This window comes from Corythoichthys intestinalis, chromosome 12, assembly GCF_030265065.1.
Source record: "Corythoichthys intestinalis isolate RoL2023-P3 chromosome 12, ASM3026506v1, whole genome shotgun sequence".
Lineage (NCBI taxonomy): Eukaryota > Metazoa > Chordata > Actinopteri > Syngnathiformes > Syngnathidae > Corythoichthys > Corythoichthys intestinalis.
The window spans coordinates 14,413,700-14,428,106 of NC_080406.1; the positions used below are offsets into that span (position 1 = coordinate 14,413,700).

General features: G+C 39.8%; 1 protein-coding gene across 1 annotated transcript in view; it reads right to left on the reverse strand.

Annotated features, from left to right (window-relative positions):
• The window catches only part of fer1l6 (fer-1 like family member 6), a 58,794-nt gene that overhangs the window by 27,499 nt on the left and 16,888 nt on the right, over positions 1-14,407 (reverse strand). The window contains exons 14-19 of the mRNA XM_057853257.1: positions 14,262-14,370; positions 7,876-8,080; positions 5,953-6,073; positions 5,768-5,868; positions 5,602-5,704; positions 765-884 (exon numbers count right to left, since the gene is read on the reverse strand). Coding sequence (XP_057709240.1) covers positions 765-884; positions 5,602-5,704; positions 5,768-5,868; positions 5,953-6,073; positions 7,876-8,080; positions 14,262-14,370 — 759 coding nt within the window. The remainder of the gene's footprint in view (positions 1-764; positions 885-5,601; positions 5,705-5,767; positions 5,869-5,952; positions 6,074-7,875; positions 8,081-14,261; positions 14,371-14,407) is intronic.

Here is a 14,407-nt window from a genome sequence, read left to right on the forward strand (position 1 = left end):
GTTTTCCTGCAAAACGTCTTGATAAACCTTTGATTGTATTATTCCATTAATGATTGCAAGATGTCCAGGCCCTGAGGTAGCAAAACTAATCTTGGCCCATTCTTCTTCACAAAACTTCCGTAGTTCAGTCAGATTCCAGGGATTTAGGTCATGCCACAGCATCTCAATGACTCTGACTTGGCCACTCCGGAGCGTTTATTTTGTTCTTCTGAAACCAATATGAAGTTGATTTGCTTCTGTGTTTTGGATCATTGTCTTGTTGGAGCATCCATCCTCTTTTTAGCTTCAACTGCCTGACAGACGGCCTCAGGTTTTCCTGCAAAACTTTTGAATTCATTCTTCCATTAATGGTTATAAGTTGTCCAGGCCCTGAGTCAGAAAAACAGCCCCAAATCATGATGCTCCCTCCACCATACTTCACGTTGAGGACGATGTGTTGATGTTGATGAGCTGTTCCATTTATCCTCCACACATGACTTTGTGTGTTATTTCCAAACAATTCAACTTAGCTTTCATCAGTCCACGAAATATTTTGCCAAAACTTCTGTAGAGTGTCCAAGTGCCTTTTTGCGAACCTTAAATAAGCAATATTATTATTTTTAGACAGCAGTGGCTTCCTCCGTGGAGTCCTCCCATGAACACCATTCTTGGGCATAGTTTTACATATATTTGATGTGCGCGCAGAAATATTGGACTGTGCCAGTGATTTCTGTAAGTCTTTAGCAGACACTTTAGGGTTTAAATGACAGCAACGCATACATTACCTCCTCCACTAAAAAGCGTAGTTTCTGTGTGAGTTTTGTTGCATCTTGGAGCTCTTCTTTCACGCCGCCTGACTTCCTCTTCCTCGTCACCAGAGACTGAGCATCTCCAATCATACTTTCCTGCAACACACACATGTAGAAAAGAGCTAAAAAAAATACCGCAGTTGGCTGCGAGAGAGCTCACTTTATTGATGCTGGAGTGTGTGTTTTGTGTGAATGGTAAAGTCCGCCTATTCAACTTCTACCACATTTAAGCAAAATACTAGTATATGGCATTGATGAGGAAGGTGAACATTTCAGAAGCCAAAAAATGCCACCAAGAAAAATGGCAAAGTACTTTTGTTGTTTGCCCCTGAAGGGAATAATATTTTTTCTCATATTTACTATTTGACTGTTTGTATTACTCTCTAACACACTTAATATAGTCAATCAGGGAATAATATCTCTTCTCCTATTTACTGTTTGACTGTTTGTATTACTCTAACACACCTGATATAAAATAAACAGCATTTATATCATAGTTTAAGAAAAACAAGCAGAATATATTTTATATTATGAACAGCTGGATTTGAAATTTTAAGAATTTGTAGAGCCATGACAACGGGCAGATAAAGGCAGAACGGATACAGGACGCCTTCTGACCATGGAAGCCCAACGCTGACTGAGCAAAATTAACGCTGACAAGCAGATGATAGGCAAGACATCTACAAGCCCACGTCTGCACCACCAAAATCCCGCAACCAGCTCTTCTGGATAGTCCAGAACAAATGGTGGGACATCTCGTCTTGCCACAAGGAACATTTGATATGGAGGCGCGACCGAGAAGCGAACACTCAGCACTCACGTGGCGCTGTGGATGGCAAAATCCTTAAGTCTCGTTGACCTGACAACAGTAATGCCCGAATTCTCCTGTCCAACAGACAATCATCCGAAACAATGTCCAAACACCCTTCTTCTGGACCACAGCCCGCCTCACCAGAGCCTTTAAAAGACTGAATGTTTTACTAATCGTTGTAATTTTTCTCGGGAATCTTTTGTTGACTTATGATATGGTGAACCTGGATCCAGTTTGCATCCTCGCCTGGGCCTCTCTATGCTGTATGATTGCTGCCGACTTGGAATAAATTGTCAATTTGTGTTTCGAAGCCTTTTTCCAGCTTTTAAAATTGAGTAAGTACATGGGGTTAAGGTTAAGGTGACCGCACGGAGTTTGGCCTTTTGGCCGGATTGTTAGAGATCTGCTGGCCCAGGTCATTGGAATTGCGCTAGATTCCGGCAATCTGGCTAAAAGGTCAGATTCCTTCACCCCTTTCTCCAAAACAAAAAATTAAAATGACCAGTTGCGAATTTCACGGGTTTTCTATGCCTCACCAGTTTTTCAACGTCACAAAACCTATTCTTCAGAAAACGAGGCATTTTGCAAAGGACTCTGTAAATAAAGCAAAAAGAGTGTGTTTATTTTAAATACTTGAGGTTTTGGGAACATACACCGTTGCATACAGTGACTTTAGATGATTAAAAAAAAAAAAAGATTTTAACTTGCGTTTAAGAATGTATGTAATGTATACATACAGTACATGGATGCCATATTTTTTGGGACTATAAGTCACATCTGAGTATAAGTCGCACCAGCCAAAAACTGTACAACGAAGTGGGAAAAAACATATATGTGTCTTACAAATTTCTCGCTAACTCCAAACTTTCTTTAACCACTTGCAGCTTGTAATCTGCAGAATAATTTTTTTGTTTTTGTTGCCATTCTGTTCAGACCTTCTCAGTTGTTTCTATTTGTTTTATAAGTTACCTCCAATGTTGAAACACAGGCCTTGACGGCCCTCCTGCAATTTAGTGTGAAAGTAACATGTGAAATGATGTAATAGTGTGTTAATAATCTCACACATAAGTTACTCCTGAGTATAAGTCGCACCCCCAAGCTATGAAAAAAACCTGACTTATACTCCGAAAAATACAGTACAAGTAATGTATGTAAACCTGTATTAAAATGTTAAAATGGTTCTTAAACATGTAGTAAATAATAATTTGATGATGGAATAGATTATTTCTCTTTTCATCGTCACGAGAAAAACATTGTGAACAAATCGGATGCTGCCTGTGTTCAGTATGTAACTCATTATGCTCAATCTCTTATTTGTTTTTCAACACTTTTAACGCTAGAACTACCAAGGGTGGATCAGTTGATACAAATCACTTTTGTAACCAGAAAAGGGTCATCTGACCCTAATCAGCATATCTTTTATGAGCACTGAGGTCCTCATTAGTCATTCCCATTCACAACCTTTTTACATATTTCAAAAGCTGCAGTTTGCCTACGTTTGTACTGTATACTGAAGCTTGTGTTTGCTGTGACAAAACAGCTGTTTGAGCTGCTGTGGAAAATTCTTTGGTCATTGTGTGCTTCAACATAATAAACTGTGAACCTTAACAACTGAATGTTGGACTTGTCAAAACAAAGTAAAGGTGCTTGATGGGATTTGTCCCAGAAGTTCTAACACTCAATTTTCTAAACTGTAGACAGTTGGGTTTAGCTACAGTTCTGGATGCTGGTCGTAGTTTTATGCCACATGGCCCTCTCATCATTTTGACTCTAGCCCAGGAGTTAACAAGTAGGGTTGTTCCGATCATGTTTTTTTGCTCCCGATCCGATCGTTTTAGTTCGAGTATCTGCCGATCCCGATATTTCCCGATCCGATTGCTTTTTTTTTGCTCCCTATTCAATTCCAATCATTCCCGATAATTCTTCCCTATCATATACATTTTGGCAATGCATTAAGAAAAAAATGAATAAAACTCAGACGAATATATACATTCAACATGCAGTACATAAGTACTGTATTTGTTTATGATGACAATAAATCCTCAAGATGGCATTTACATTATTAACATTCTTTCTGTGAGAGGGATCCACGGATAGAAAGACTTGTGACTTTTTATATTGTGACTAAATATTGCCATCTAGTGTATTTGTTGAGCTTTCAGTAAATGATACTGTAGCCATGCCCAAATGCATGATGGGAAGTGGAACCATGACTGTGCGTAGCGCTACCAATTGATATATCTTCTCTGCGTTGGGAAATAACATAAGGTGTAAAGAAAAAGATTAATTGCTACCTTGCTTCCCCACATTGCTTCCCATGATATTACTAAACGTAGGGAGAGGGATTGTAAGGTTTTAGCCAGTTAAAAAAAGGCTCCAAAGGCTGCCAAAATTCACTCTACTCATATTACGCAGCCTTTTATCTTTCTATATAGGTAAAACGGCGCCATTACAGATTGAGCGCAACAATGTGTGAGTGGGTCGTGCAACGCATGCATTAATTGCGTTAAATATTTTAACGTGATACTTTTTTTTTTTTTTAATTAATGACCGCCGTTATCTGGATAAATATGATAACCCTACCTTAAGCCTAAACTAAAGACTCTGGATGAGTGTAACATATTATGTCTGTAACGTTAAATACAATTAGAAAATGATTTAATTAATATATATATATATACAGTGCTGCTCAAAAGTTTGTGAACCCCCTCAACATTTTGGAATTTTCTATTATTTCAACCTGATTTCCTAATCAATCAATTCAGTAGTTTTTTTTTGTTTTTTTAACAGTTGTGTTGTCGAGACTAAATTAAAAAGAGTTTTCATCAACTGATGTAGGTGCAAAATTGAACTGTTTGGTCACAACCAAAACCGCCATGTCTGGCGAAAAGTCAACACTGCATACCACCAAAAGAACCTTCTCCCAACAGTGAAGCATGGAGGTGGGAATGTCAAGACCTGGGCTTGCTTTTCATCCTCAGGACCTGGACAACTCCACATAGTCCAGGGAATCATGAATTCTGAGGAATATTGTCAAATCCTAGAACATAACCTGACGCCATCTGTTTTGAAGTTAAAGCTTGGCAGAAGGTGGATCATGCAACATGATAATGATCCAAAGCATTCCAGCAATACAACCAAGGAATGGCTGAAAAAGAAGAAGATTCGTGTTCTGGACTGGCCCAGTCAAAGTCCTGACCTAAATCCCATTGAAATGCTGTGGCGGGACCTGAAGCGAGCAGTTCATGCCAGACGCCCATCAAACCTCTCTCAACTGACTGTGTTCTGCAAGGAAGAATGGGCAAAAATCCCCCAAAGTAGATGTGAGAGGCTGATTAGTCACTACAGAAACCGTTTGGTTGAGGTAATCTCTGCAAAAGGAGGCGCAATATCCTATTAACTGAAGGGGTTCACATACTTTTGCACACATGATATCTGAGTTTTTCTTAAATCAACCACTTTTGTTAAATAAAGAATGACAATATAACTATTTCTTTTGTTTCAGTCCATTATTTGGAATGTCAGTATTGTGGATTTGGGTATAACTTAACATTTAATAAGGTTATTTTAGTTTTTTTTACAAAAAATCTGACCATCGCTGTGGGGTTCACAAACTTTCGAGCAGCACTGTATATATATATATATATATAAAAGGCATGGCCGATATTTTTTTGCCGATTCCGATACTTTGAAAATGACGTGATCGGACCCGATCGACATCCCGATCGATCGGGACATCTCTATTAACAAGTCTGGATTTGCAAATACTGTACTCAAGATGCTAATTGCAGCTATCCAGAGTGAAACCCCCCCTTCACACCTAGGCTGCTTTTGCTGGTTTGAGTGATCTATTGTTTGACAAAGCCAAGTAGTTAGTTTGGTATCGGGGTCATTTGATGCCTTTCTGGTATTTCTTCATAGACAAAAAACCCCTCCGGGACTTCCAGTATTAACTGAATGTTTGGCCATTTATACATCTGTGTGTATTTTGTATTTCCCTACCAGTTCCTGTTTGCACATCGAGAGGCGTTTTCTGTCCAGCTGCGTCAGGTGGTTAGTCTTTAACTGAGCCTTCAACTTCGCTTCAGCTACTGCTATAAAACGCCTGCAAGAATCACATTTAAAGGTTAATGAGGCAATCTTTACATTCTAGTTACTGGCTGAATACCTGGCATCCATGCAAAATTCTTTGACTGTTGTTTTTAGTGTCTCCTCAGCCCCTGGAAAAGACTTCCTATGGAGTTCAGTTGCCCTGGTCACTCCTTCCTCCTGTAAGTGGATGGGAAGTTTCAACAAATTGTTGACCTGATGGTAGTGCAACTTTTATCTGAGTGTTTGTGGGTGTGCACATACAAACAAGACTACTATATTCTCCAGCATGTTAGAGTTGTACAGCCTGTAGGTTCTGTCCTCCCATTGACTCAACACATTGATGCATGGCTTCTGTTTTTCCAGAGGCAAATACATGTAGTACCTACAGAATGTTAGCATGCACATGTCAAGATAGATTAAAAACATCCTAATACACTTTCATCTAGCAGGGAATACCATTTAGTTTGATATCACCAATTTTCCCTGATCCACTGTTATACAGTGCCTTGCAAAAGTATTCGGCCCCCTTGAACCTTGCAACCTTTCGCCACATTTCAGGCTTCAAACATAAAGATATAAATTTTTTGTCAAAAATCAACAACAAGTGGGACACAATCGTGAAGTGGAACAAAATTTATTGGATAATTTAAACTTTTTTAACAAATAAAAAACTGAAAAGTGGGGCGTGTAATATTATTCGGCCCCCTTGCGTTAATACTTTGTAGCGCCACCTTTTGCTCCAATTACAGCTGCAAGTCGCTTGGGGTATGTTTCTATCAGTTTTGCACATCGAGAGACTGACATTCTTGCCCATTCTTCCTTGCCAAACAGCTCGAGCTCAGTGAGGTTAGATGGAGAGTGTTTGTGAACAGCAATCTTCAGCTCTTTCCACAGATTCTCGATTGGATTCAGGTCTGGACTTTGACTTGGCCATTCTAACACCTGGATATGTTTATTTTTGAACCATTCCATTGTAGATTTGGCTTTATGTTTTGGATCATTGTCCTGTTGAAAGATAAATCTCCATCCCAGTCTCAGGTCTTGTGCAGATACCAACAGGTTTTCTTCCAGAATGTTCCTGTATTTGGCTGCATCCATCTTCCCGTCAATTTTAACCATCTTCCCTGTCCCTGCTGAAGAAAAGCAGGCCCAAACCATGATGCTGCCACCACCATGTTTGATAGTGGAGATGGTGTGTTCAGGGTGATGAGCTGTGTTGCTTTTACGCCAAACATATCGTTTTGCATTGTGGCCAAAAAGTTCAACTTTGGTTTCATCTGACCAGAGCACCTTCTTCCACATGTTTGGTGTGTCTCCCAGGTGGCTTGTGGCAAACTTTAAACGAGATTTTTTATGGATATCTTTGAGAAATGGCTTTCTTCTTGCCACTCTTCCATAAAGGCCAGATTTGTGCAGTGTACGACTGATTGTTGTCCTATGGACAGACTCTCCCACCTCAGCTGTAGATCTCTGCAGTTCATCCAGAGTGATCATGGGCCTCTTGGCTGCATCTCTGATCAGTTTTCTCCTTGTTTGAGAAGAAAGTTTGGAAGGACGGCCAGGTCTTGGTAGATTTGCAGTGGTCTGATGCTCCTTCCATTTCAATATGATGGCTTGCACAGTGCTCCTTGAGATGTTTAAAGCTTGGGAAATCTTTTTGTATCCAAATCCGGCTTTAAACTTCTCCACAACAGTATCTCGGACCTGCCTGGTGTGTTCCTTGGTTTTCATAATGCTCTCTGCACTTTAAACAGAACCCTGAGACTATCACAGAGCAGGTGCATTTATACGGAGACTTGATTACACACAGGTGGATTTTATTTATCGTCATCGGTCATTTAGGACAACATTGGATCATTCAGAGATCCTCACTGAACTTCTGGAGTGAGTTTGCTGCACTGAAAGTAAAGGGGCCGAATAACATTGCACGCCCCACTTTTCAGTTTTTTATTTGTTAAAAAAGTTTAAATTATCCAATAAATGTTGTTCCACTTCACGATTGTGTCCCACTTGTTGTTGATTCTTGACAAAAAAATTGAATTTCATATCTTTATGTTTGAAGCCTGAAATGTGGCGAAAGGTTGCAAGATTCAAGGGGGCCGAATACTTTTGCAAGGCACTGAATTTAATGTACAGTATCATATTCACTTTTACAATATTTTCCACCCCATTCATAGTATCCACCTGTTTCCTGCAACGGGAATTGGTTTTTGGGGAGCAGTGGTGGATTTAGAAGTCCTGCTGGGGTCTTGACGCTCTCTGGGTAACAGTGGAGAGGAAGGGGAGGACCTGTCAGAAAAGTCCTGCGCTTGTCTCCTGCGGCTGGGTGCTGGACTTGGAGCACTCATGCTAGGTTGACCAGCAGGCTCTTGCACATTACCGCAGTTACCTTGCCAACAAAAAAAATAGCAAATACACACTTATTGTGAAACCAAAAGTCTAAGAACTTCAAATAATGACTAAAACTACTAATGATTTTAAAGATTATTGAACATAAAGGCATAATCTGCTAAGGGCGTGGAAACAAATTCTGTCCATATGATTTATTTAGGGTTTAGATTATGACGTCACTGTTTTAATTTTTATTCATTTCTTAATGACTTGAGAACAGGTGGGTAGAGTAGCAAAAAAATTTACTCAAGTAAGAGTAGTGTTACTTTTAAATAATATTACTCAAGTAAAAGTAGGAGTAAAAGTAGTCATCCAAAAATGTGCTCAAGTACAAGTAAAAAGTATTTGGTGAAAAGAAAACTCAAGTAATGAGCAACATTGTGAGAAACTGCTTACAATGTCTGATTTAAAAAAAAAAATTAAATGGCTTTTTTTTTTTTCTTAGCTCAATTTCATCTATATGAACTGTTGGTATTATTATAATCCACTATAAGCTATTACATGATCACAGTAGGTCACAAAGATGACACAAAAATCAGACCAGAACAACACTTGAAACATCAACCATCCAAAGAGCACGAGTGCCCTCTGGTAGAGGAAAACATTGTTACCTCTGATTAATATAATGGAGTCATGTGGTTACTGTTGTGACGTTTCATTTGGTGAAAGTGAGACAGCCACTGTTGGCATCTCTAGCAGAAATAACACCAATATATAAACTGCTGGCCAAAGGTATTGGCACCCCTGTAATTCTGTCAGATAATGCTCAATTTCTCCCAGAAAATGATTGCAATTACAAATGCTTTGTTATTATTATCTTCATTTATTTTGCTTGCAAAGGAAAAAAAAACCCCAAAAGAGAATGAATTAAAAAAAAAAAATCATTATCATTATCATTTTACACAAAACTCCAAAAATGGGCCACACAACCTTTAGACAAAATAACTGCAAACAACCACTTCCGGTATCCATCAATGAGTTTCTTACAATGCCCTGCTGGAATTTCAGACCATTCTTCTTTGGCCAACTGCTCCAGGTCTCTGAGATTTGAAGGGTGCCTTCTCCAAACTGCCATTTTTATATCTTTCCACATGTTTTCTATGGAATTCAGGTCTGGACTCTTTGCTGGCCACTTTAGAATTCTCTAATGCTCACTCTCAAATCCTTTTCTAGTGCCTTTTTTAAGTGTATTGTGGGTCATTGTCCTGGTGGAAGGCCCACAACCTCTGAGGGAGATATAGCTTTCTCACACTGGGCCCTACATTTTGCTGCAAAATTTGTCTTTAGGCTTCATAAAGCCATGCACACTGTCAAGCAGTCCAGTGCCAGAGGTAGCAAAGCAACCCCAAAACATCAGGGAACCTCCACCATGTTTGACTGTGGTGACCGTGTTCTTTTCTTAGAAGGCCTCGTTTTTTCCCCTGTAAACTATGTTGATGCCTTCTCCCAAAAAGCTTTACTTTTGTCTCATCCGACCTGAGAACACTCTTCCAAAACATTTTTGGCTTTTTTGGCAAATTCCAGCCTGGATTTTTTATGTCTCTGGATCAGAAGTGGGGTCTTCCTGGGTATCTTAGGTTCTTTATCCACTATCCACACAATCTTTCGTTGAAATCTCTCGTCAATTTTTCTCCTCTGTCCACACCTAGGGAGGTTAGCTGCCTTGCCATGGGCTTTACACTTATTGATGACACTGCGCACGGTAGACACAGGAACATTCAGGTCTTTGGAGATGGACTTGTAGCCTTGAGATTGCCCATGCTTCCTCACAATTTTGCTTCTCAAGTCCTCAGACAGTTCTTTGGTCTTATTTCTTTTCTCCATGCTCAATGCGGTACACACAAGGACACAGGACAGAGGTTGAGTCAACTTTGATCCATTTTAACTGGCTGCAAGTGTGATTTAGTTACTGCCACCATCTGTCATGTGCCACAGGTAAGTAACAGGTGCTGTTAATTACACAAATTAGAGAAGCATCACATGATTTTTCAAAGGGTGCCAATACTTTTGTCCGGCCCATTTTAGGAGATTTATGTAAAATGATAATGATTTAATTTTTTTTTTTCTTTATTCTCTTTTGCGTTTTTCCATTGCAAGCAAAATCAATGAAGATATTACTACCAAAGCATTTGTAATGGCGTACCGCACGCAGGCTATTTTTAGACCGTGACGTCGCATCGTAAAGCGGTAGTAAAGCCGAAGTGGGACATTAAAGACCCGCCCTCGCATCGACACAACGCAATTAGCGCTACCTTTCTCCGGTAATCTTTCAAAAACAAACATGCCGATCACGCATTGCTTTTTTGGAACTTGTAGAAACAATTCTAGACATTATGACACATGAAGGATGTTTTCTTCATACGTTTCCGGAAACCAAAAACTCGGGAGAAAAAAATGTGAAGACCGGATTAACTTGCGCGGACTTTAACACCAGCTCGGCGAATCCGTTCACGTTTCATATGCAGTAAACATTATGTTGGGTTGGCATGGTCTTTCAGAGGACAAAGAGGTGAGCCATTTTTATATTTTTAACTTATTTTTTTAGCGTAACGTTGTGCCGTACTGCTTCTGTCTGACAATGAATGACCTGAAAAGAATTACAATGGTATCTGACTGCCACTGTTACCGTTTCTGTTATATATTCATTCATTCATTTTCCATGCCGCTTATTCCTCACGAGGGTCGCGGAGGTGCTGGAGCCTATCCCAGCTAACTACGGGCAGTAGGCAGGGGACACCTTGAACTGGTTGCCAGCCAATCGCAGGGCACAAGGAGACATACAACCATTCACGCACACACTCATACCTACGGACAATTTAGAGTGTTCAATCAGCCTACCATGCACGTTTTTGGGATGTGGGAGGAAACCGGAGTTCCCGGAGGAAACCCACGCAGGCACGGGGAGAACATGCAAACTCCACACAGGAAGGCCGAAGCCTGGGATTGAACCCTTGATCTCAGAACTGTGAGGCATACGTGCTAACCACTCAGCCACCGTGCCGCCCTCTGTTATATATAATACGTATATATATTAAAAAACAACTTTAGTAAGGGGGAAGTGTAAATAAATTATAGGATTAAGATGTGTTATTAATGAAAAAATTAAAAGTGTTCGTTGGCTGTCACTGAGTAGCATTTGCGATCGCTAAATTACCCCCAAGAATGGTAAGAGACGTAGGACAACCAGAGGATATATAAGAAAGACAGGGCTGATGGTAAAGGATAGCTTGTTGAAACAGGAGAATGTCATTGTCAGTCGCGTCGATAAAAAAGGGGGGGCGCACAGCAATGCCAGGGGGGGCGCATGTGACCTCGGGGAACATGGTTTTTTTGGGTTTTTTTTTTTTGCCGTACTGGAATAAAGTGTACTTGCACATCCACTCAGTAGGTGGCAGTGGCGCTCTCATTTTCAGAGTGCGCGCAGTATTTTTGAACTAAGGAAGAGCACTCAGCACACACAGACAACAGATATGAAGAGCAGTGTGCCACCGCCGTTTTCGAAAGCCGTTTTCCGACCGGACTCACTCGCAGCGACCCACTGTCTTGTCCGGTTCTCACGTCGCCGCCCGAGAAGTGCCATTTTCGGCTTGGGATCGTCACGACGACTGCCCTCACCTACGGTTCTACCTCGGCCGCCGTGAATGCGCTTTTTTCGTGCCGTTTGCCTTTTAGCTTTGACTTTTAATACAGTGGGTGATGATGAAAGACCACTGTTTACTGTGTCTAAAAATAATTATAGCAGACAGCAAGAAGCCAAATCAATTAAGACGCCACTTAAAGACATTAGACCCCAATCTCATTGTTAAGCCGCTTGATTTTTTCAGTGAAAACGTGCCGAATATTGCCAACAATCGTCCTGCTTTGTCAGTGTTATATCAGTAAGCCAGTGAGCATTGTTAGCATGCTAATTGCAAAATAACTCCACACCATTGCAAAGGAGGTAAATACTAGAGGTGTGCAAAATTTCCGATTCTTAGATTATTCGCGATTCGGCCGTGGAAGATTCGAGAACGATTCACAAACATCCAAATTCCGATTATTGAAATATGCCAAGTAAAGTGGAAGTACAACACACTCAGCGCGCCGCGCGGTCAATGAGCAACGGAGCGAGAGTAGCTAAACATCATGCTTCTCATTACCCGGCCCCTCGGGTAATGCCAATGCTCAACTCACGGCTCTAGCTCAACTCATGCCACGAGATAAAAAAAACACAACAACACACCTGACTGCTGCTGAAAAGCTGCTACAAAAGTACGTCATCCACATAATGTTACGGTAGATATCATTTATATAGGACTAGATGCACTACGGTAGCGTTAGCGTTAGCAGCACATCTACAAAAAGCAAGATGCGGACGTAGTAAACGGCCGCCATCTTAAAGCAGTACACTTCCCTGCAAGGCTGTTGTAGCGAACCTTCCAAGCAAACCTAATTAACATTTTATCTAAAATACTCCTAAATCGGTAAAATATTGACTTGAATCTATCTTTAAAATAGTTTTAAAACTTTCACATGTTGAAAGTAGACAAAAGGGAAATTAGGGATTAACGGGAGCAATTTTAACAACTTTAACGGTTGATTCACAACATTAAATTAATTGAATGTAGTTTAAAGCAGCTGATACGGAATGGGGGCTGGAGATTTTATTTACTGTTATTTTTGTATATTTGTTTACTGCTATATGTTAACTTGATACTGAAGTAGTAGTTTGGTTTAGCCTGAGAGTATTTTTGAACAATTTTGGAACTAATGTACAAAACATTAAAAAAAAAAAAAAAAAAAAAGGAGGGGGGTGCATCAATAATCGTTTTAGAATCGAATCGGAGCATCTGAATCGTAATCGTAATTGAATCGTTAGGTGCCCAAAGATTCCCAGCTCTAGTAAATACTGTGAGCAGCAAAAATAAAAACTCTCCTGTTCAAGGACACTTTTTTCCCCCTTTTATTCAGATTTGTTTTTTCGGTCAAATATTTTGTCCTCATGAGTGAATGTTTCTAATCAATTTTAATTTGGTATTATTTACTGATTTTATTACATTTTATTTTTCTGTATCAAATGGTCAAAAATGTACCTTGAGTGTATTTTTTAGTTTGGATGTGAATTTTTTTTTTTTTAATTCAGGCAAATTGATGCACGTCAAGTCTTCTCTGTTACAAACAAAACAATGTTAATAAAGTTATACTTTATTATAAGTTGATCTATGTTACTTTTTTTCTTTATTAGAAAAAAAGGACACAATGTTAGGCAGATGCGTATTTATAATAGTAATTTTATAGACAAATGACACTATTTACAGTGGCGGCAAAGAGTTTGGGGGGGCGCGAAACATTTACGTCTTCCTTGGGGGGGCATGACAGAAAATAATTGAGAAGCACTGCTTTAACTGAACATTTTTATGTTCTTCCACATCTTTGCCAGTCAATTTGGCACCAGGCACATCATTTTTGGAGAGAATTGGTAGGTTTAGCCCTGTAAACATCTTCTTCGTACACGATTTCCATTCATTTCCTATTAGGGACAAACAATGGCATGTCCCTACTTAGCAACAGTAGCTAATGTCATGAATATTAATGAGCGGAAGTGACGTGTTGCTTGCGGTACGCCATTGCAATCATTTTCTGGGAGAAACTGAGCATTATCTGACAGAACTGCAGGGGTGCCAATACTTTTGGCCAGCAGTGTAGAATGAAGAGGGAAAATGTAATGACTCCAGTATACCCCAAAGTAGCGGAGTAGGTGTAGTGTTTCTTCTTCACAAATCTACTCAAGTAAAAGCAAAAAGTATTGCATGGTAAAACTACTCTAAGAAGTACATTTTTTCAAAATGTTCCTCAAGTAAATGTTAATTTGATACTACCCACCTCTGCTTGTGAATTGTTTGTTTGCAAATATTCGAAGACTCCATGTAAAAGTGTCAGTCATGGTGTACCGCATAATATCCGTATTTGGGCCCTAACCAGGTACAAGTTATTCAGTATTACTATAAAACACTATAGTTTCCGCAGTTATTAAAATAAACGGGAGTCCAAAGATACCAATGACTTCTGATGCAACCAACCAGATGTTACATGTCCACCTGCTATTAAAAAAACCCATTTAAGGTCTTAATTTTGGTGACTCAAATTCAGAATTTTTATGAATGAATGGACGCCCTGGCGTAGTGGCATGAGTCACTTACCCAGCGAGAACTCAAAAGTGATAGGCTTGTCTCCAATCTTTCTGTCAATCAATGTGGCTTCAAATAAGGCTCCAAAGAGGATGAAGTCCTCTGTGTTTTCAGTATCCAGCTAAAACAGCAACACAACAACGCTATCATCCACTGTT